The sequence below is a fragment of the Periplaneta americana genome, chromosome 1 (assembly GCF_040183065.1).
Source record: "Periplaneta americana isolate PAMFEO1 chromosome 1, P.americana_PAMFEO1_priV1, whole genome shotgun sequence".
NCBI classification, from domain to species: Eukaryota; Metazoa; Arthropoda; class Insecta; order Blattodea; family Blattidae; genus Periplaneta; species Periplaneta americana.
Window position 1 is genome coordinate 165323021 of NC_091117.1, and position 25334 is coordinate 165348354.

Consider the following 25334-nt stretch of genomic DNA (forward strand, 5'->3'; position numbering starts at 1 on the left):
TTCTGAATCTGCAAATTGAAAGGTTCCCTGTCCTTTCGCATTGCGCCTACATGAGTGACGTTGCACATGTATTTCATAATTTTATAGACTCTGATCTAGGGCATTAAGTTGTTTAGAAAAAAGGGGAACTTATGGGGAAGGGCATATAGGTCCGTGGCCCATTTCTCTTAGGGCTCGTCCCGACATTTGTCTTAACGCCTTAGGAAAACCACGGAAATACTTTAAGCAGGATGAGTTGTCTCAATATAAGAGACTAGCCAATTTGGCTTTTATAGGAGGTTGATTGATTTATGAATTTATGATAAGGTAGGTGACGTGTTTCTTTTATATCAAATGTGCTTCACTAATACCCGGAATGGAATGGAATTTAACTGAAGGGGGCACGGATGGCTCAGCACTGCGACCTGTTGAGATCTATTGCGCTAACCCTGGATATGGAATGAGTTGCGTGCCATAGATCCCCTACGCGCACCAACCCTAACCACATGACTCCCTTAAGGACCGATCCCTACAGTCGACAGAAATCCATATAACCTGCCATTCCTGCTTCGGCAACTTCCCCCAAGGCCCCCTGTCGGTCCGAGGCGAAACTCCTCCACCGAGTAGGTCCGCCTCGAGTGCTCGTTGCAGAAGCCATCCAACGTCGTTTAACTACAGTCCACGGAGGCCGGTCGAGAGAGCCAGCAGCTTCGGGAGACCGCCTGTAGAGTGATCCGAAAAACCAGAATGTGCATACATACATACATACATACATACATACATACATACATACATACATACATACATACATACATACATACATACATACACACACATACACACACACGCGCACGCACGCACACACGGATTTGGAAAGATGGCGGGACTGGTCGTTAGGATGTTAGCGGTAAGGTCGGTTCGGCGTAGGTAGGGTCTGTGGGCTTGCAACTCATCCCAGGGTCGCACAATAGACCTCAGGTTGCATTGCATAGGGATGTTCACCTCCTGTCTTCATAGAGAAAAGAAAAAGTAAGTAGTAAGTAAGGAGTTCTGGTCGGATGTGTGATACAAATATTAAAATCGTATGTGAGAAATCAGTTAAAAAGGATGAAATAAAAATATAGAGCACAATGTACGGGAGTCATTGCAAGGAATACACCAGTTTTCTTGTGAGAAAATAGCGCTACTTTCGTCGCTGTTTTTAATCAGAGTAAAATCATTAAACTCCGAAAAAGTAAATTGAAGTACATTTTGAGGAAATGTGTAAAAAAAAGTGTTTGATCATCAAGATTGTTTATTTTATTGAAATTTGCTGCATAGTAGCCCGAAACACCATATTTGTCACTCAGCTGATAAAATTCCTTTTTACGTCATTAAGAGGGACGAGTGGTAACCTTTGGTCGACCCTGCATTACGGGTTTAATTTCGGTACTTGCGCCTCATTATTTCCACGGTCCATGATGAGCCTGTTTTTAATGTCGCATGCAGTCATCGCATACATAGCGATACACTCCACGCAGCAATTCACATAACATCACCCGGGAGTCAAAGAATTCTGTCATTTTGCACAGGACCGGCAATACTGTACATCAACGCAAAGCTCCATTTTTCAGAAGAATACTTTGAAGCTGGAATTTAAACGCTGTCTCTTGAAAGCGGTACAGCGCATCAGGACGTGCAGTAAATATCTAACCGGGGAGTGAGCTCTTTTTCGTTCTGTCTGTACTTGAATGCTACGGAGTATGAAACAGAGATTATTAAAAGAAGGTAAAAGGAACACATATTTGTAACGGTTTAAAACAAGTGACAAAGTATAAACGAGTTTATTTTCTTCTTGGCGGTTGCAGTGAATGTGCGTCTGTGTTACTAACGTTCGAATATCGTCGTTTATCAAGTTGGGAGTTTTCTGTTGTTTCTGACGCTAAATTTTATACGAATTTAGATTTCGTTGCAGGATAAAATTATCGATAAAGGTTTAGCAATTATTGGAAATAATTTACTGAAGATGTTCTCCTATGTATTGAAAGAAAATGAAATACTGGTTTTCAAAGAATAACAATTGTCTTCAGAAATAAATAAAAATATACTTCCAAGCAACTTATAAAGTGTTTGTACAAAATGACTGTGAAAGTGCTAACATTTGTGGTGTCACTGACTATTTTAGAACAAGTATTGTATGGAATCAGTGTGAATGATATTTTGAATGTAAATTACCTGCCTGGAACATTGTTACTGGATAATGCAATGACTGACGCACAAACCAATATAAATAAAAGTTCGACACAGAATGATACTGGTGGAAATTGGAACAATGCCTTCACTACAATGGAGTTCCATAGGTAAGCCAATTCTATTCCAAAAGATAGCTACTTAAGGGGTTAGGTACAGCTTACAGCAGTAAAATTTTGGAAATATTCAAAAATTTTTTTCCTTCATTACTGTATCTTGTACAATTATGAAAATTAGTATATGTAAAATACTGTCCTTCTGCTATATGAAAAAAATATTTTTATGATTTAAAAATTATTTATATATATTTTTCAAAATTCAAAATAGTGGCGGTTCATTGTGCAGTGATGAAAAGTTTCCCTTATAACTCAAGAACTATCCAACATTCTGTGATGAAATTTTTTGTGTGTATTTATGCATGTCATATCTATAATGTAATGCAAAATCACTTCTCTACCTTTGATAAATTGTCTGATAAAAATAAATTCATTTTAAAACTGGTCAGATATCAGTACTTTCTTGTAACACGATATAAAAAAATATATATTTATTAAGGAATGTAGTTGAAAGAACATGATATTGTAAACATGAGTTTCAGCAATAAAATAAAAGAGAGAGAATATAATAATAATAATAATAATAATAATAATAATAAAGGTGCGCCTGATAAGGCATTTGAGATCTTGTTTAGATCAATTCTTTGCGTGTTCATTTAGAGACTTTTTGTTATTCTTGCACTTTGTTAGATGGTATCTTTCACATTTTAAATTGCACAATTCACACACACAACTTTCACACGGTTCGTGGTAACTTTTTGTCTTGCACAACTTATGGTGAAAACCATGTATCGCGAAGCGGGTTATTGCATGTCTTTGAGTCTGATTTTCTTTAGTCCAGTTCCTAGAGAGAGAATATGAAAAAGTTAAAAGGTTTGTGAGTTATGAGGGAAACGCTTTATCACTGCACAGTGAACTGTCACTATTTTGAATTTTGAAATATATATATTACTGTATATATAAACTTTTTCTTTTAAATCGTAAAAATATTTTTTTCATATAGCAGAAAGAAAGTGTTTTATACATACAAATTTTCATTACTGTACAAGATACAGTAATGGAGGAAAAAATGTTGAATATTTCCAAGATTTTAATGCTGTAAGCTGTATCTAACCCCTCAAATAGATATATGAAAATTATGTTATTATTATTATTATTATTATTATTATTACTTTATTATTATCATCATCATCATCATCATCATTATTGTAGTTTATTTACTTCATATCATTGAGATTTTCAGGAAAAACTTTACTACAATAAATTTTACATAGAGTATGAAATTAAGCCCTACTCTATAAAATTAATTTCATAAGTACATTATAAATATTCGAAATAATTGAATGCTGTAATTTATTATACCTACTGTAGTGAAGAATTCCTTGTAGATTTTACATTAATTATTTTCTAAGATATGTCATGGTATGTGCGGACACGGCCGACTTGATGCTCGCTTTGCTTCTTCCTTACCGGCCTTGACAATTCATGTTGATCCCTGTGTTAAAGCTGTAATCGAGAAAATGTGAAATTTCCGCCAGATGGCATTAGCTGCCAAGGTTCGCTGAGGAATGTGTGTATGGTTTCTTGTGCGATTATACTAAAATATTGTGCTTCTTCCTACTCGTAAGTGAGTTTATTGTGATATGATTCAAAATGACGAATTGTTGTGTACCATTGTGTACTTCGAATAGAAAAAAGAGTGGAGGAACAATATCATTCCACGAATTTCCGAGTGATAGAGAAAGATGCGAAAAATGGCTTAAAGTGATTTCACGCCAAGACTTCGTTCCAAACAGCAACTCCCCATCTTCAGTCGTTCGTAATTTACATTTCAAGGAAGAAGATTATTCTAATAATGGAAAATTTAGACGATTAAAACCAAATGCTGTGCCAACAATATTCCATCGTTATCCTAGGTATAAAGTGACAAATATCAAAAGACCAAGACGAATGATTACTAAAACTGATCTCCCTCCACCAAAGAAACGCAAATCTTTTAGTAATATTGGTTTTTCACTATTTGAACAAGATGTCCATGTGTAATTGCTGCTATCAGAACATTGAAAGAAAATGGAAGCTCACATCCTGAAGCCCACAAATTCAAAGATTCTGATGCGACATTGACTTTTATGGAAAATATCAACAAGTGGTTCGCAATGCATGATATTATCAATACACATTATCATGTGGAAAGTAGAAATCATGATAAGCAACAGTCCTTCTCTTTGGATGATTATCGTCTAGACTGGCTAGAAAATTATTTCCTTTCTTACCTCCATACAACGAAGTGTGCAAGTAGCACACGCCAAAAATATTTCCTAACTAACGAGACATATGAAGCTATCACGTTGACAACAAAATCAACTGTTCTCTGCATTAAATATCTTTTAGAAAATGGGTACCATTATGTTCTTACTAGAGCATTTTCAAGTGATCCTGTTGAGTCGCTCTTTAGTACATTGCGCCGTATGTCCGGATCAAATGACATGTTGGATGCAAGAGCAGTGAACTTCAGTTTACAAAAGATATTGAAAACAGATATTTTGTGCATGTCAAACTTTAGCAATGTAGAGAACCATTCATCTGACATCACAGATGGACGACCTATTCAAGAACTAGATATGCCAGATACCGCTGCTGCACCATATAGTATTCCTGGTCAGTTTTAGACATCCTGCAACAGCTACTAAACCAATCAGGTAAGCTATAGGCATTTTCAATGACAATTAGTCATTTGATTTACTAGTAATTGTTACAGTGTTTCATTAAAATTTTCTGTGGTTTTTATTATTTATTATTGCAATTTTTTTTGTAAACCAGGAATGGATTTTTTTTTTTTACAGACATACCATTATCAACAATGAAAACAGCAAGTTTGACATACATTGGTGGCTATATAGTACGAATAGTGGAAGAAAGGGTCTCCTGCATGGGATGCTTAGATTGTATAGCTGAAAACACTAATAGCTCTCCATTGATGAGTCTTATTGCAAATCAAGATTTAGGAGATCTGCGATATCCGAAACCTATCTTTGTCTCAGTGTTATCAGCAGGGAACGGATTTATATGGACTAAAAATATATGAAATATGTAAATATATATGTAGTTATTTTTACCAAAATATGGAATTAAATATGGATTTTTACCAAAATATGGAATTAAATATGGACTTAAAATTATAAAAAAATGACTATGTACGTTAAATATTGGTACATTTTAATCAAACTAAACAAAAAATATAATGGACGTACCTTATCTTCCAATGTAGTTTCAACAAAACACAATTTTTATTGTCTGTTACCATAACAATAGGTTACAAACATTTCTTTCAAGTGCTGAAAAATGAATCTTCTTCTATTGTCTCTGAGGATAGATTTATACTGACTAAAAGAGCGTTCGACGTCACAAGAAGTAACTGGTACATAATTCAATTTCACAATGTCTGCTGGGGATAAGTCCAAGTTAATCTTCACTGTTGATTCACCACTCATCACAGCAACAACCTTTTGTAGTTCTTCATATCCAGGGTTTTTTGAAAGTACAGTGTCCACCTTAGCTCTTACTGCATCTGCAACTTTACCTCTACCACGATTCAGTTGTTCCACAGTACTATTTATAATTTCAAAACTTTCAGATAGTGAAAGGTGCCTATTTTGGAGACTTTTGAGCGTTTTTATGATGCATGAAAATGTATGCTGAATGTGAGCTAAGTCATTCTTCACACTTATGTCACAGGTAACTGTTTTCGCAGTATCAATTGAGACTGCATCTTCAGAGTCCAATGCAAGGAGAACATTGTTAATAGAGTCTATATGTTCGGCATAATATTCAACTGCTTCTAGCCATGTACCCCATCTAGTTAAAATTGGCTTTGGTGGCAATGGAATTTCAGGGTACATTTCTTTCAACACGTTAACTCTACTGGGAGCTTTGAGAAATACTTTTTTCACTGATGAAATCAACAAATCTACTTTAGGGAAATTGTCTCTGACCACTTCTGCCACACGATGAAATGCATGCGCCACACAAGTAAAATGAGTCAATTTAGGATATACAACAGATAATGCTTGTCCAGCTTTGACCATATAAGGGGCAGCATCGCTAATAAAGAATAACACATTATCGTACATAATACCCTTTGGCCACAGGATACCCATAGCTTCGTTGAACAGTTTAACTATAGTTTTGTTATTGCACTTTTCTAGAACATCACAATGTAAAAGAATTCGTTCAGAATATTGTTCACTTAACAAACCGATAACTACATTACCAACAAGTCTACCTTCTTTGTCGGGAGTCTCATCAATGGAAATGTATTGTCTCATCGTAGATGGATGGAGCATACGTCTTCCTAAGTGTTGACTCATCCGGGATTGTATGTTGAGTATATTTTTCAAGGAATTCCCTGAAGACCTTATTCTTTAGTTTGTAGAGAGGAATATCAGCAGAGATGAGAGAACGGCACAGGTCGATGTTAAACTCAGATCTTACATTCGATGTTGTTGGTTGTGTTAAAAACAATTGTCTCTGCTTGGAATTTAGTTGTTTGTTGGCCTGATGTTTACTAGTTGTAATGTGTTGTTGCACCAGGAACTTTTGTGTAGATGATACTGCACACTGACACAAATTACAAAATAATATTTTATTGTCAGTTGATAAACCATCTTCTTTAAATTCTGAAATGTAACTTGTTAGTTTTGATTTTAAATTGACTGAATGACGTACTTTTGGCATATTTACCGTCTTTATAGTATGATTTACAAAACTGAACCTATGTGTACTCTGACTGGCATTTAACTGTTGAGCTGCACAACTGAAGTCTGTTAAAAATTTTAAATTAAATTAATACAGTTTTGTAACTTACTTTCCCATTGTTGATAGGACTGCTAATTTTCAAATAACTCTGATGTTAAAGGGATTACTGAACATGTGTTTAAATCTCTATTGTTGAAATGTATTTTTAAAAGTTAATGGAATTTTGTTTTGTTTTATTGTTAAACCTAATATAATATGGACTGTTTTATATGAAATATGGAAAATATATGGAAATTAACGAAAATATGTACTAAACTCTAAAATATGGAAAAATATGGAAAATAAAAGTAGGATTTTTCAACCCTACACATTGTGAAACATAAAGATAATGCAAAATATAAATTATATTAGCTTTATAAGTAAATATGTATTTACATATAAATCCTTTCCCTGGTTATCAGTCATTCATCGTTTTGTTGAACGGGCAGTACTTACCATTCATACCAAACAAGAATATATTAGAAAATTTGTGTTCGGAAATTGAGCCGTTACTGTGTAGATGCCCTCTCTTGCAATGCCCAATTTGTGACGAAGACGGCCAAAAACGACTTGCTAATATCATTAATGTGAAATTTATTAGGCCACTTCTAGATAACATTGCAGCAGCTTTAACTGAAAAGCTTGTTCCTTCGAAGAATGTGGCTTATAATCCACTGAGTTACAAAATCTTGAAACTATGATTCTTGAATCTGCAATATCAAGTGGAATGTACCAGTGCAGTGAGTGAAATTATAAAACTTAGTACAAGTTATGGTAAATATTTACCCTAAGTGATTATTTAGAAACATCGCAGTTTAGGCTAGGGGTGCTACTCAGCGAATGAACTACAAAATTACGCCTCTGTCATCATGTTACTTAAACTGAAAAGGTTACTATGTGTTATCTTCCCTGCTTTTAAACTCACGCCTTTACCATAATTAACAGAACTAAACATAATAACAGTTATTATTTTCTTATTTATTATTTATAAGTGTTATTATTACTCTTTAATCATTTATTTTAATTCATATTGAGTATTTCATCTGTGGACACCAGAGCTTGGCAGACAGCGCCTCGTGGTGGAATTGAGAAATTATCCAATTTCAAGAAAACATTACTATTGTCAAGGCCGTATACAAAAAAAGCGAAGGGACATCAAGTCAGCCGTGGTGCGGATTATATTTAGGGCCTATAGGTTGTATTTTCGAAAGAAATGAGATCTCGTGTGATACTTGAATTACTATTTCTCGAATAATAATAAATAAATCGTTAGTAAAAAGGAGATCATATATATTTCTTTTAATAAGGTATTTTGGTTGGTAATTTAATATATTTCATTAGCCGGCTTGGCCTTGGCCTCCAGAAATATGAATTTTATGAGTAAACATTTGGCAATAGTTCTATAAAATCACTGCCTGCTGGATCACACCCAATGGCTGTTTACGCAATTATAGGATGCGATCCATCAGGCAGTGTATAAAATATATTATTAATGAAAATTAAAGAAACATTTAAGATTGTAACTTTTTATTTTTAATTAGGTACTTTCGTTTGGTGAATTACCAAGATGAGAAATCTTGAGATCTTTAAATAAGACTATTTCGCGAATATATTAACAAACAAGTATTTAATTCTTACATTTGCTAGAACAACGATCATTCAATATCACGACCTACTGTATTGTTTAGGAAGCAATGAAAATATTATGTATCGAATTTAATATCTGAACGTTAGATGCGTCAATATATTAAACAAATGCACATGAGGTACGACAACTTTACAGCACTTTACATAGGCTACTATTCATGGTTTGAAACTTTCGAGAATATTTGAAAGTTAAAGTCGGGTTTATATAAAACAAAGAGGAAGTAGTTATATATTAATATTGAAGATCTTTTGGCTCCTGAAATTCACTTCCATTCATTATCTACTAGACAGGGCGACAGCCAAGTTGTCAGTCTTGTACATATATATTTGAAATTGAAAGTACTCCAAACTACATTATTTTTAACATAAAAAAATTAATCGGCCACCGGCAGCTCACTTAAACCTTGGCCGTATGCATAGACATTCTTAGCGCGGGCTTCCGGTGGATGATCAGCGAACTAACGTTTTTCGTATTCATAAACCAGTGTTAACGATATGATATGATATGAATCCCGTACAAGTAACCAGTCGATAGTCGGGGCTAGTTTAGCACGCTCGTAGCGCAGGCTAGCGAAATGTCTATGAATAGCACCAATGCTCAAACTATATTTTAACAATAATGGTAGTATGACTTTACAAGAACTGACATTCTTCAAAAGCATGTGATACTGAACTTGTAAAATGTACATGTGGCAACACAGACCACGTGGGTGAGTGCAGTGTTCTCGCTTTCCTAACAGATTATTTCCCATTCCCACTTCAGTAAAACGGTTCCGGTTACGTGTTAGTAGCTAGTCTCTTCCAACACGTGTGATGCTGTAGTGTGCGCGAAAAATGCTGCGAGGTTGTGAATTTCCTTGTAATTGTTAATTTGTGCAATTATTCAACAATGAATGTAAGTGAAAACATTATATTTTGGACAATTTAGGAAACTCAGTTTACAAGAAGAGATTTTTTCTATACAAAAGAGAAGGCCAACCTCAACACCACCTGTTTGCACGTAGGCTAATTTATAGCATGTTTATTTCAGGAAAATGTCATTTTGTACTGTTAACTTATTTCCTGCTCTTAAGAAATATGCAGGAGCCGCCACTGTGGGAAGAGCGTTCCCCACCCACTAGCTAAAACATTAGTGAATGGATAGTACAGCCGATAGGAAAGTCGTCATTACTGTCGGTTGGGGACACGCGACAACTAGTTAATGTTTGTAAATCAAACCCACGGACCGAGGATGCCCATCCTGATACAGCTACTTATCCGAACCTTAATAATATCACTTTTTTTTTCTTATATATATGGACGTAACTAAGAGAAATGTCGGCGAAGCATACTATAAAGGTCCTTATTCCGAAGTTTTATGTTAGATGTTTTTACATACCGGTATTTTGATGTATATTACATTATTTATTTATTTTAAAGTAGGCCTATATTGCCTATTAAAAACACAAATTTATTATACATCTTGATTACACAACTTTTAACACTGTATCACTTCGCAATATGTATGATAAGAACTTTCTTGTGTTAAATTTTCACGTACCTTGTTAACATGTTTCTACCGATTTTGAGTTATCTTCAGAACTGGTCGTTGTTGGTCTTGGCGCCTCTTGTTTCCTGTGAGGGTGCGTTCGTAGTGTAGAGTCAAAGAGTGTGTATGTTTTGAAATTGAGTTGTTTGTTGAGAATATCGTTGGGGTGTGTTTTCGTGTGTCTGTATATTTCATATTGTTCTAGTGTGTTGAGTTTCTGGCTTTTTGGTTGGATGTGCAGTATTTCCATGTCTGTGTTGATGTCTCTGTGGGTGTGGTTGGAATTTGTGATGTGCTCTGCATATGTGGAGGTGTTTTGTAATTTTGTTATGGCTGTGATGTGTTCTTTGTAACGTGTTTGAAATTATCTGCCTGTCTGTCCTATGTAGAAGTTGTTGCAAGTGTTACATTTGAGTTTGTATACTCCTTTGTGGTTGTATTTGTTTGTGTTGTTTGTGTGTTGAGATGTTTTTGTAGAGTGTTATTTGTTCTGTATGCGATGTTGTAATTTAATTTCTTGAATGAGGTTGTAATTTCATGTGTTTTTATTTTCGTATATTAGTGTGATGTATTTTTTGTGTTCTTGTGTTTGTGTTGTATTCTTCTGTTTTTTGTGGTTTTGTTTTGCCTTACGTATTATGTTGGTGTTGTATCCGTTTTCTTGTGCTATGTATTTTTAGTTCTTCGTTGTAATCCTGTTGGTTCATTGGTATGTTGAGTAGTCTGTGCACAAGTGTTCGGAATGCAGCTTGTTTGTGTTGTGTGGGGTGGTTGGATGTGTTGTGTATGTGTGTTGTTGTTGTTGTTGTGGGTTTTCTGTATATTTTGAATGTGTGTTTGTTGTCTACTTTTGTTATTGTGATGTCTAGAAAATTTATGGATTTGTTGTTTTCAATTTGTTTGTTTAACACAAGAAAGTTCTTGTCATACATATTCCGAAACAAAATTTATTTATATTTTTACCACTTTCATTGCGATCTCAATTAATATGCTTCTATCTCTCGTGCATGCACCATTCAAACATAATATTTTTCTCTAGAGTAGATTCAGATTCTGACAATTAAAGAATGGACTTTCTTTTGCCACGCTGAGAGTTTGTATAGTCCTTAGAAAATAATGTTTTTGTGAAAAACAAATCCAAATGTGAACGATGGCTTCCAGTGTGTAGTTACTGTACTACTCCTTGCAGTAAATGCATTTAATTATTAATTATGACTTCAAAGAATCAACGACAATTGATGTAACATAAAATATGATTTGCTGTGAATTGTTCATTCTTGTCCTTGTCATTTTAGTTTTGATCCTTTTGTGGGCATAGAGTTTTGTTTCCTTTTTCTTGCACGATCTGTCACAAATATAAGGACAGATAGAAACAACACAATATTACAGTTTGATAAAATACGACAATTAACAGGTCTCACATAAATGTTTTAAGCTCTTCTTTTTCACTTCAGAATCAGTGTAAAGTAAATCTATTTAATAAAGCTTAGATTTCTTAAGTCACATATTTTTAATTTATTACTCTACATATTTTGCCAATTTTGCTTAAGTTCTTACATACTATTTATGTACATACTTTTCATTTTCATATTACATAACATCCGACTCTAATATTTAGCATTGTAAGTAGACTACTACCGTCAAAATCACTGTAGTCTACTCTTGGGACGATATTGAGCTTACTTTAACGTAAGGAGGAGACCTCTTGACGATATTGTGAACATGGCATAAGATAACGGTAAGGTCATGTAGAAGATGTTGAAGAGCATATCGTCGTTGTTCCTGCAATAACTCCTATGTGACATATTTATCGATTTTAAGATTTTTGCTCTATTAAATAACTTAAATAGTGATACAGCAAATAATATCTCCTACATGTAATTATATTTCTTTGTTTCGAAAATGTAAGAATTCACAGTCTCCTATGTACGGCTGCTATAGGATGAATAAATGTGTTTTTTCTTTCTACTGAAAAATAATTGTATATTTTGCACATAGGAGTTATTGCAGGAACAACGACGATATAGAAGAGTAGTGTTTATGTTGTCAACACTAATTATTCTGTCTCAAAGAATCACTGAGTTCATTCATACATTGAGCTGTCGTGGCATGGCCTAATTCGGTTATACTTTATTTACTATCACAGTGTGCAGTTCGGTGACTCCTTTGAACGCCCACTTAAGAGATTTACGACTTGCTACACAAACATCTCTGACCATCCCATCCCGTCCCTCCATCTCCATGCTCAGAGTTGCCATATTCAATGATATTTTAGTGCTAACTAATGGAATTGTTGGAATTCGGAAAAGATGTGGCAACAGTCCCTCCGCGTGGATATAAAGAGAGCCTGCCAATTTTTCTAAACTAGAGTTCTGATTGGTTACTAACAGGCAAAGACAAGATTTTCGTCACAGTAAGGAAGACATTTATTTATGATAACCAATAATTAGTAGGGGACAGTTTAACCCTTAAATTGACAAAGTATCCTATAGAATACAACAGGTTAATAGGCTATATGCTATAATTATAATAGAACAATAGAAAAAAAATTGGTAGGAAAATTAAGACGGCCTCCAGATATGGAGGGTAGCTGTGAATATATTGAATAAGCAGTCGCGGACAGCCGATGAGGGGTGGTCCTCCAGCTAACAACCCTTCACCGTAAAAAACAGCTTGTTACGAATCCTTCAAATAAGCCTCGGAATGGGACTGATTCTCTGGCACAACCACAGCAAAGGAATAAGGTTTTGAGATTTGGTACTTGGAATGTTACAAGAACAAGTTAATATTAGAAGATTCAATATTCCGGAATTAAAGGATGAGGAAACTAAGCAACATTATCAGGTCGAAATTTGAAATAGGTTTGCCGTATTAGCAAGTTCCGACGATGTTGAGGAAGAGTTAGATGTGAATAGCATGTGGGAAAATATACGAGATAATATCAAAATTGCAGCTGAACAGAGCATAGGTTATTATGAAACTAAGAAAAAGAAACCGTGGTTTGATGAAGATTGTTGCATGGTAGTAGAAAGAAGGAAACAGGCAAAATTGAAATTCTTACAGGATCCAGTTGAGGTGAATAGAAATAATTATTTCAATATAAGACAGGAAGCAAATCGTACGCTTAGGAATAAAAAGAGAGAATACTTGAAGGAAAAACTGAATGAGGTAGAAACAAATAGTAAAAATAAAAACATTAGAGATTTATATAAGGGCATAAAGGAATTCAAGAATGGATATCAGGCAAGGGTAAACGTGATCAAGGATGAGAATGGTGACTTGCTTGCAGACGCTCATTCAATCCTGAACAGATGGAAAAACTATTTTGGACAACTACTAAATATACATAGGTCAAATAGAAATGATCGGGACGAAATTGAAATACAAACTGCTGAGCCATTTATACCCGAACCCACACTTTCTGAAGTCGAAATTTCGATAGAAAATCTGAAAAAGTACAAGTATCCAGGTATTATCAAGTTCCAGCAGAATTAATACAAGAGGGTGGAAGCGCATTATCTAACGAAATTTATAAGCTTGTACTTGCTATTTGGGAAAAGGAAATTGTACCAGAACAATGGAAGGAGTCCATTATCGTACCTATCTTTAAGAAGGGGGACAAGACTAACTGTAGTAACTTTCGAGGAATATCACTTTTGTTGACGTCGTACAAAATTTTGTCCAATATTCTTTTGAGAAGATTAACTCCATATGTAGATGAAATTATTGGGAATCATCAATGTGGTTTTAGGCATAATAGATCAACTATTGACCAGATATTTTGTATTCGACAGATAATGGAGACAGAATGGGAGTATAAGGGTACAGTGCATCAGTTATTCATAGATTTCAAAAAGGCATGTGACTCGGTTAAGAGAGAAGTTTTATATGATATTCTTATTGATTGAGGGTGTTTGAGAATAAGGTGCTTAGGAAAATATTTGGGGCTAAGAGGGATGAAGTTACAGGAGAATGGAGAAAGTTACACAACACAGAACTGTATGCATTGTATTCTTCACCTGACATAATTAGGAACATTAAATCCAGACGTTTGAGAAGGGCAGGGCATGTAGCACGTATGGGCGAATCTAGAAATGGATATAGAGTGTTAGTTGGGAGGCCGGAGGGAAAAAGACCTTTAGGGAGGCCGAGACATAGATGGGGAGGTAATATTAGAATGGATTTGAGGGAGGTGGGATATGATGATAGAGAATGGATTAATTTTGCTCAGGATAGGGACCAGTGACGGGCTTATGTGAGGGCGGCAATGAACCTCCGGGTTCCTTAAAAGCCAATAAGTAAGTAAGTAAGGAAAATTAAAATTTCAGAATACTATAATATTGTACAACATATGACATATGTACATTGCGATAGTTGTTTTCTTTACAGTCCGACAAGGTTCAATAAACTAATGTGAGAAATGAAGTTTTTGCCAGTTTAAGGATTAAGATTTGTCGGAAAATTCACTCCACGATATAAAATGAACTTTTGACGAAGTAGTAGCAAATACCTTACTATAATAATACCGGACAGTTGTATACTAGCAGCATTGGAGTGAGTGCGAAATATCGCGGATCTGACATCTAGCGGAGAGGGATGGAATTACGTCCACATATACAAATATTAACATAGCGAGATTGGGACTATTGTTTAAAACGTGAGTTACTAATGTGGAATTATATATGAAACACTTAAGAAATGTTGAATAATATTTAATGTAAAATTATTATCTTATATCAAAGCTGCATATTATGAGAAATATTGCATACTTCATATTACTTTCCGTAATTAATTGTTACTTATTTTTTCTTTAGTTTACAGAGACAAAATCAATCTGATATTAGGAATGAATTTACAGTAATGTTTTATATACGCATTGCTGACAACTGCAAAGATAAAATTGATAGTAATCTGATGTTTGTAATAATTAGTAAAAGGCATGTGGACAACAATAAAACTTAATTTGATAAAACCTTAGAATCCAATACATTTTAACTTCTATTTACTTATTAGGTCTAAATAAAAAAGCTAATTTGTATTTTTCTATCAACACAAAGACGAAGGAATTAGGCCTACAAAAGAATGTTGTTGACTTATGTTTTATGAACTGTCGGAAATCCAAAGTACGATTTGGATCAATTTGTAATGCTGCTATTGTCATAATTATAGACAGCACACATACACCCTGACATTTTAACACTAGTACTAATTCATAAAACTATTAACAAATTAACTAGCCCAGCAACAATACACATTGCAGTTGATTACAGCTTGTTTCGCGAGTATCTCCATCCCGGCAGGTAGGTAGCAGCACCATCGTCGTTCGCACGTAAAACTGCTAGCTGTCCGGTATTATTATAGTAAGGTATTTGGCAGTAGTCTAACAAATTATCTCTTGTATCCCACAGGAAGATGATGAACGAGTATCTGTGCCGGAGCTACGTAGCGGAGCAGATTCTGTCGGAAGTGGACACATTGGCTTCTGGCAGAGCTAACGACAGGCTGGGCAATCCTGCCAGCGGCCTGAAAGATGTCGAGAACGCGAACAAACACGATGGCCATGGTGCGAGGCCCAAGAAGATAGACTTGAGGGCCATAAAGGAGAACATGTTGGCTGATCAAGGCTCCTCTCAGTACAAGAACTGGCTGGCCAGGTGAATAGAGGGCTTTCACAATAGTCATTGCACATTAGAGACAAGCCAATCTAATTTTGATAAATCTGGAAGGCGAACTCATTGGACGAAAATGTCGTTTATTCAGATTAGGTTTGCTTTGTCATAATATCACTATTTTTTACTTAATCATGTTGATTAGGTTACATGACAGCCGAATTGCTCAGTTGGTAGAGTAACTGGCTACGAACTGAAAGGTTTCGGATTCAATCCCGGGTGGTGGCGGAATTTTTCTCGTTGCCAAAACATCGAGAACAGCCCCAAGGTCCATTCAGTTTTCCATCAAACCGTGGCTAAATTATCCAAATAGAATATCTAACATCAGGATTCCTAAACAAGCATTTTATTATCAACCAACTAGAAAACGCAACATAGAAAGATCGGAAAAGTGATGGAAAGGCAAACTTCAATTTGAGAATTAAAGAACAGGCAACAAGCCTAACCCTTCACAGTTCAGGAAGATGACGATGATGATAATTTTCATTATTAAAAACAATGGTAGCAATAACACCTTTTTGACTTTATGCAATATAAGAAGTTCTCCACACGCAAGGCTCTAAGGTAACAACATATTTTGTACGTTTTTTGACTATTTTTTGTATCTCTGCATAATCTTGCTTTAGGACGACAACTCTTGAGGATATCTACCGCCACTACGAAGACTTGACAGCCGAGGATGACGGTTCCCATGATGGTTTACACGCCACATCCACAGAATATGATGGGGAAGTAACGGGCTACGCCGTTCCCATGGCACCAGGAAAGACGGGAGGTGGCGGAGGAGGTTACACTTATGGAGGAGGTGGCGGCGGCGGCGGCGGAGGCGGAGGTCACGGCTTCGGTGGCGGTGGTGGCGGCGGCGGATATACTTACGGAGGAGGAGGTGGCGGCGGAGGTGGAGGAGGTCACGGCTACGGAGGAGGAGGTGGCGGCGGAGGTGGAGGTCATAGTTATGGAAGCGGAGGCGGATCCGACGGTGGTCATATTTTCACAAGTTACAGCACTAGCCCAGGTTGGTTTCATCGAGATTATGTAATAGATATTCAAAAAAATTAATATATTTTTTTTCGTACATTCACCTCTTTGACATTTCTTTCAACTCATTGCTGGATGAGACATGAAGCTCTGACTAAAATATATTGCTGATTATGTTGCAGTGTTGGCTGTCAAGGACGCTAATGTATTGGATATGTGAATATTTTAACATTTTTTTTTACATATACCGACTAGTTTTAAACTTATTTTTGACGTAGAAAATGTATTTGTTCTGCGTAGGCTACAGGGAGCCAAATTCACTCGAGTGTGTCACGGAATTAGACGAGATTAGAAGCTCTTGTATGAGATAACCAATAGAGATACCTAAATCAAATTTCACTTTAGACTGTAGGGACACGTTGATAGAGAAGACGCAGCCAGGTCCTCAACAACCAACGGATATCACAGACCATCCCATAATACCAAAGAAATCCACTCAGGCGTCTTCCAACTGGCAATATGCTCATCCATGTGATGCTAGTAAGTCTCGCCGTAAGGTGTACTTCGTCTAGCACCGGAAACATTCCCGTATGTCGGCGGATATCACCCATTGAACATCTCCGTCTCGAAAGGGTGTATGATCGTAAGCACTTTACAGAAAAACAGTAGTCTGGCTGATCATCTCAAATTATTATCATCGAAGCTTGAACGATATAAAGGTTGTAATGCTTTTTAATACGGTAGATCCCACGACTAAGAAAGCCAATTAAAATTTAACGGTCATTGACTGGCTAAGGTAAACTGTAAGATCTGAACAACATTGAGTTAACGCTAAGTGGGCGTATAGGGACCGAGAGGTGTGTTTCTGTTTTACTGAGCTTCAAGACAATGCTAACTCATTTAAAGTTTGAATGACTGCAGCTTGTATATATATATTTTTTGTCTGGTTTTACTTTGTTTATAGTTTGATTTTCTATTATTTTATTTGTATTTCTGGTGGTGTGAAAGATGGCCTGATAACTATACCAGAATAAGTATGTATATATGTTAAAAAGTTGAGCGTAAGGAATGTGATGAAATGCCTGATCTACAGCTGTTTTAAATTAAGTTAACTCTGGCAGATTTTTGACTAAGTAGTTCATTAATTCATGTAAGTGATTCTATGTAAAGATTTATCTTTATGGACGAGGAAAGTTTAGTACAGACGATTCGTCTTGGCTGTCTATAATTTAGTTTCTGAGACTTCCGAAAAGTCTAACAGACAGTTTAATTAAAAATAGAAGCAAACAGTAAAACCCGGGTGCTTTTAGCTAGTATGAAATAAAGAGAAGAATGAGATTTAATGAAGAGTGTTACGTAGAATGAAATGTATACGAATGAACTTCGGATAGAACCCTTATTCCCAATCACATCCACCAATCAGCGCTTGGGAAGAATGTGATTTTGCGAAATAACAAGGCCGCATTCTAGCACTGAGCTGTCGGATGGGATAAATATTTTGTATAGCCTACTTCTTAAGCAAGAACATGGTCTCTCTCTTTCATCCATTAAAACTGTCAAACACATTTACGTTTCAGGCCATAGCAGCTCTGGAGGTTCAGCTCCCGGTTACAGTCACGGCCCCAGTGAGAAATCAGATAAAGGCATGGCGCTCAAGGATCTCTTCGAATTGGCTCTGACGGCTCTGGCTTTCAAATCTTTCGGCATGTTCATTTTAAACGTAATAATGTGCATCTTTGGAATGGTAAGTAACAACTTCACAGGATTCTCTGTTTTCCATTCACACTAGTGTGGGGGTGCGTCAATAAGAGCACGTGAACACCTTGTTTCCATTAATGCACGACTAGTTTTATTATTTAATATAGTATTGACGCAGTGGGGATATATAATATCAGAATCGAGTATTTTAAACTTCCCGCATCTTGCATAGTCTTCTTATGTAAACTTGGCAACATGCGTTCACGTAAAGCTGTGCTTTTTTCAAGAAAGCTAAAGAAATTTCACGCATGCACGGAAGAAAATTGTCTTTCGCTGGTCGCTTATGACTCGTCAAGAGCACAAAGCGTTAAGTGAACGGCGAATCAATCTTACAGATGTCAGGTGCATCGATGCCTATCGTTCACATGCTATATCTCGAGCAGAGATATCTCTAGGAGGAAATTTAATAGTCTGTATTTTAGCCTGTAGGTGTCAGCATTTCTCACTGTCGGAACGTTTATTTTGTATGGATGTGTGTACAGTGCTGCTACGAGAGTGTAGTTTGTGAATTACTATAGGTACTTTAGCATTAGCATAATAGCATAATTAGGCTTTCAAACACGTGCTGGCTGACTATGATAGTGGTATGAATTAAAGTATCTGTATGGTGGTGTATATTATTTAAGAATAATATTTACTGGCATGTATTTATAGTCATCAATCTATGCGAATGGGATTACAATACTGGTATAGGCTATAGTGTATCAGTGTGTTGTGAACCAAAATGTATTACTGAACACACGCTTTTGTAAATAACTGCACTCTGGTATGTATTAATTTTTAATAAACGTAAACAATAAACTCTGTTCAAGCAATTTTGAACAGTAAAGTACTGGGTAAACTGACTTACCAGGAAAAATTGGAAATAAAATGACTGGGTTTTATTATTATTATTATTATTATTATTATTATTATTATTATTATTATTATTATTATTATTATAACTATTATTATAACTATTATTATTATAACTATTATTATTATAACTATTATTATTATAACTATTTCTTACCAATGTTTATTATTGTCACACTAACATTACTTATCCAACTTTCATTATTTACTTTCATGTTGTTTTATGATCTAGATATTAATGTAATAACTATGTAAGCAATTGTATTCAATTAGAATTAGAGTCTGGCTGGGCGGAAGAGAAGACCTACTGGCTTTAGCTCTGCCAGATTAAATAAATTATTGTTTTTATTATTATTATTATTATTATTATTATTATTATTGTTATTGTTATTATTATTGTTATTATTATTGGTTTTGAATTTATATACAGTTTTCGATAGTGAAACATTGGAATCGTGACATTTCATATTATTCTAAACGTACGATTTCAAATTCTCTTCGGTTTTTGAACACAAAATTTTGAACACACGAACATTTTATCACGAGCCGCCAATGATTCACACGTATTTCATTTTGTAGATTTGACCATGATTGGAATTCCATACAGTTTAACTATTTTTTTTTTTTATCTATTATACATAATTTATTTTTAAATTTTGTTGTCCCAGAAGGAACACAGTTCCTTTTGGTTTTCTGGGTCTCGAAATAACTCGTTTGTTTTGAACACAGTCGTCCACTCCGGCGACGGATGGGGACACGGAGCAGGTGATGATGATGATGACGACACCCTCAGGGCGACGCCGGCGTTCGGAACGGCCCATGAACTCGGTGGAGATGTTGAATGCCATGTCTCACCGCGTGCTGAAGTCCATAGAAGTGTTCCTTGCCATGCAGGTCGACGATGGGGAGTGTCTCAAGCAGACCCTCTGCGACAACAATCGATTTTCCAGGAGTTTGCAGGGTACCGACCGGGTCTGGCTGCCTGTGTGGAGGTGAAGTCCCTCCCTGTTCACCTTGTATCATATTCTCTGAATAAAATAATCCAGATAACGGCGTATAACTTAAGTGTTTAGGGATTCTTGATATTTTTTGTGAGATATTTGCCGGATATATATTTCTTTTCCAAAGTTAGAACTTTTATCAAAATATCGTAATCAAATAATTTCCTCGGGACATAATTACTAGAACCCGGACGTTTAGGCATTTATTTTGGTTAAAATGGGCAGGAATATAGGCACTAAAATAGTAAAAATAGGCATTTATTATTCATGGAAACAGACAAAAAATAGACAAATACTTAATAAATTATCCCATACGGTACTCACTTTCCTTGGTTACATATCACAGCAAGATGCTTTTTTAAGTTGTCAACTGTCATAGTCAGCCGCTTGTCGTAGAGAACGTTTTTCATGGTGGTAGAAGATCTTTCTACTTCTACTGAAGTGATTGGAGCAAACTTAAAACAACTTATTTCAGAAGGACTGTCTCTACTTTCTTTCAGAGATCGGGAAAAACCGACTGTGTATTGTTTCAAAAAGAAGGGTGTGAGAAGGGATTAGAGACTTCAAAGTACGCGTAACTTGTGCGTGCAAGCGACAACAGTAACGGGACCTGGAGACTTGCTTTTAACACATATCTTAACTCCTTTCTTTCGCTGGTAAATCCCGAAGTGACCTGAGCACTGAGGGTTATACTGTTCAAACATCTTTGTTATGTCACATAAAAGATGGAATCGGTAGGGGAGAAAAGTTTACGACTTCTTGGAAACATATGTATGCTGGAGAATAAGGTTCTCAGAAAATATTTGTGTGAGGTGAATATATCCTATTTTTAATTTGTACAACCGTTCTTTTTTGTTTTTTTTTATATAATTTATGTGTGGTTTATTTTAAATGCATTACAAATATAGAAAATGTGCTATAACGACGTAAAAAGGCTAAAAAGGCATTTAACCTTAAAATAGGCAACGGGAGCTAAAATAGGCAAAAGAAACAAAATAAAAATTGGGCCTATCGTCCCCAAAGTGTGGAAACGTGTTTATCGACAATAGGTCTTTCATACATACACTCAATTAAAAAAAATGCATTTTGCCTAACAACCGGGCTCTAATAATTACCATTACTCAAGACAGATGATAATCAATAGGCCTAGATATATTTTTTTCATTCTTTCATATTCCCAAGTGGTCTTGGCAACATTACAGAAATTCATTGTCACTCATGTTATTATAGTTCAGTCGTCCTTGATAACGCAGTCCATATAGCGCTGGCCTTCTGTGCTCGAGATTGCGGGTTCGATTCCGGTCCAGGTCGATGGCATTTAAGTGTGCTTAAATGTGACAGGCTTATGTTAGTAGAATTACTGGCATGTAAAAGAACTCCTGCGGGACAAAATTCCGGCACACCGGCGACGCAGTAGCGAGCGTCGTTAAATAAACAATGATTTTTTATTACCGTTTATAATTTGTTGTCTTGAATTAGAATTGAAATGGCAAAGCTAAATCAAATCATGTAACATGCCCTGAAGTGAGAGTGCGATTTTCTCTTTGAGATGTAAAATTTATATGGGGGACAGTTGAACAGAATATTTTTGTTTTTGAAGATACCCTAATAACGATTATGTACAAGCCCGGTTGAGGGTTGTAGCTTCACTCATATTCCAATGCTGGAAATATTCTTAGTTTTGACTAACGAAAAATTGCTACCAGAATTTCTTCTTGAACTGTGATAGAAATTGGCCTATCTCGAATATTCAGAATCAAGATGGAAAATTGAACTGAATGTGAAAAGGATTGTTCAGAACAAAAAGAGACATGATTTCTTCCTTCATATTTAGGGGGATAACCTGCTTCTGTGATTTTTAAAACTTCTACAATTTTCATCAGAATGATCTGTAGAAAATTTCGTGTCTTTAGTACTAATAGTCTTAAAATTAAATTTTTTAAATATATATTATATAAAGGTCAATAAAAAAACCTCCTTGCAACAAGGTTTTCAAAATTTTTAGTTAAATATGCTCAAAAGTTTGTAAATAGTCTAGGAAATAAAGTTTAATTAGCTTTTGAGCTGAGTCTAAATAGAGGGTCAAAATAAATTTCTCAATTTCACGAAATTATCATTACAGTATATTTATTTTAAATGCAATATGAATATGTCCTGAAATAACTTAATATTAATATTTCATACAAATGTAATTAAATTTTATTTATTATCATTCAATTGGCTTTCCTGAGAAGTTTCAGATCAAACTGACAATACCTGGTTTGAAAACAGCTTTTGTTTTTATTAAAGCAACTGTATAAATTTTCAAAATTGAGAAAAAAAGCATTAAAAAAGCATCTCTCTCGACTCACTCACACACCGTATGTTTGGCCACATTTTATAAAGGGCTCTGAAATAGGAAATGAAAACATATTATGAAACTATAAGATTCAAATATAATTACGAACATAAAAACAAAAATGGGCGTTTCTTACAATTTCACCATTATTTCACCACAATGTTCCCTTAAATCGCTGTTGATATGTAATATTTTGTTTACTTATAGTAGAAGTTGATAATTTGAAATGAATATTTTTTTCTTGTAAATTATTTTCATTATTTATTTTAATGTATGTGTTTTATTAATTAAGGGATATCTCACATGTCCCCAAAAAACCATTACTAGGTTTTACCATGCAGATATAAAAATATAAAAAATAGGAGTTTCTTTAAACAGGAAGTCTGTATCCTATGCAACTGTTGATTTAAGCTATTTTCCCCGAATCGTATTGGTGCTTAGACAATGCGACTCTTTTTCTGTGTCTTGACATTCGCATTATTTGGATGTATGTTTTGTTCTGCAGCTTGGGTATGAGTTGGATAGCTGGTCGGTTCTCACCAAGTCAATACGCCTCGGCCGCCATGCTGGAGTACCTCCGAGCGTCCATTCTGGGTCTCGGCAACTCGGAATGTGAAGTAGTGTTTTCCAGATGTGAGCCCGCGGAAGTCCATAAGTTCAGAAACAACAGGAGAAAGCGACGCAGGAGGAAGAGGCACGGAGATCTTGGAGAGTTATAACTAGAAGGAAGCGCTGGTCTTAAGACGGCATTCTGAGCCATCGTACGGTTTTTGCTACCTTACATACTGTAACCACAGTCTAGTACATACAGTCACGAAGCTCAATATGTAATAAATATGCATCCACAGATAGTTGCTAACCACTTGGATCGCTACTATCGCATCATTACAGACAATGCGAAATAGTACCTGCAGAATCTATTGTTCCTAGCAACCCCATCAACTCAAGCTTCGTGACTGTATGTACTAGACTGTGCTGTAACTGTGAAGTGTTTTCTATTTTCAAACAAATTGTTTCCTCCCCTTCGTTTTTCTTTTTAACTTCTTCCTTTCATATCTTTGACTTTATCATTCTCAATTTTCTTCTTCTTCTTTTTCTTCTTCTTCTTCTTCTTCTTCTTCTTATCTTTCCTTCTTCTCTGTATTTTCTTATTTTCTCGTTTTTATTACCATCTTTGACCTCCTCGCCTACTGCTACAGCAAAGAAAGGATAAAATTCTAACGTCTCTAGCAAAGCACATGGAATATACAGCACCAGAGTAGCAGCATTCCCTTTTTCCTTCATCCTGGTGGTAGACAGCAGGCGGGTAAGCAAAGATCATAGCCCTCTTGGCAAAGATTTTGTGTTCATTACTGATCAGCGCGGAAAGAACTGTTTACAACAGCCGTGGCGAAAATGTGATCGTGCGCCGAGTCACTGTGTAACCTGCAACGTGCATAGCACTTATGGAGGGAGGCGGACACCCGAAGGGGAAGTGAAGCCACTGTCTGACTTATTAACGGATTTTCATTTTCCTTACGTCAAGCACTTAAATATAATTTTATACAGTACAAGGTTGCAAACTAATGTTTAGTACGTGTAACGAAACAAAGAAATGAATAAGAAAACATAGGACACATTATCACAACCTAAAATTAACTGTCTTCAAAATTTTTCTGCGACAGAGTTTCAAAATCAGGAATTATGTCGTAGTTGATCACGAAGGTATTTGTCTTTCAGTCGTGATCTAAATTTGGTTTTTACTATTTTCAGTGTTGAAAATAATTTTTCACAAAAGTAAGTTGTAGCGAACATGGCTCCAACAGAGCAAGCGAAAGAGCGAAGCTTCGGATATTTATTTTTCTGGCTAATATTTGAGAAGTTCAACATTTGTCAAGTCCTTACATCTAGCTTCCATTTAACATCACATTGTAAATCTGTGAGATTAAATTGAAGATCTAACCACATTCTTCCTACACTCTGCTGAAAAAGGATCGACGTACAGAGATGATATGATGATGATGATGATAATGATAATAATAATAATAATAATAATAATAATAATAATAATAATAATACTTAACCTTTTAATATTTCATGAGTGACTTGTAGTATAATGCCGTTTTATGTTATACAACCGTTTTCCTCGTAATACTTGTGAACAAATCACACATTTAATATTCTCATCATATTGTCACAAAAAATGCGTCCTCCCATCCTACTTGAAACTTTCGTTTTTGTAGAGGTACATGGTTTCGAGAGAGACATTGCGACGATACCCTACTCGCAGGTCAGAGACAAATACAAATGGAACAGAGTTTGACTCCAGTGAGTGAGAGAGTAGGGGTTGGGGGAGGTAGGAAGTAAGAGAAATGCATAGCTATCATTGCGAGCCACAATGTGCTGCGAGTCACATTTTCCCCACGGTTGGTTTACAATATCATGACAACTGTGTTAACGGTTTGTGTGGCAATCCCGTCTTCACTTGACGTTGGAAAGACGAGTGACGATACCGTTTCTACT

At 35.6% G+C, this 25334-nt stretch overlaps 1 protein-coding gene across 1 annotated transcript; it reads left to right on the forward strand.

Moving 5' to 3' along the window:
- The first annotated feature begins 2097 nt into the window (after positions 1-2097).
- Positions 2098-25334, forward strand: LOC138694390 (keratin, type II cytoskeletal 1-like). The gene is made up of 6 exons (XM_069818116.1): positions 2098-2318; positions 15642-15887; positions 16529-16917; positions 18458-18624; positions 20223-20485; positions 23338-25334. The coding sequence occupies exons 1-6, from the start codon at positions 2098-2100 to the stop codon at positions 23549-23551; spliced, it is 1500 nt and encodes a 499-aa protein (XP_069674217.1). The 3' UTR covers positions 23552-25334.

Coding starts and splice junctions, on each gene's coding strand:
- LOC138694390 (XM_069818116.1), top strand. CDS start 2,098: ATGACTGTGAAAGTGCTAACATTTGTGGTGTCACTGACTATTTTAGAA. Junction 2,319..15,641: donor ACTACAATGGAGTTCCATAG/GTAAGCCAATTC, acceptor TGTATCCCACAG/GAAGATGATGAACGAGTATC. Junction 20,486..23,337: donor GTCTGGCTGCCTGTGTGGAG/GTGAAGTCCCTC, acceptor TTTGTTCTGCAG/CTTGGGTATGAGTTGGATAG.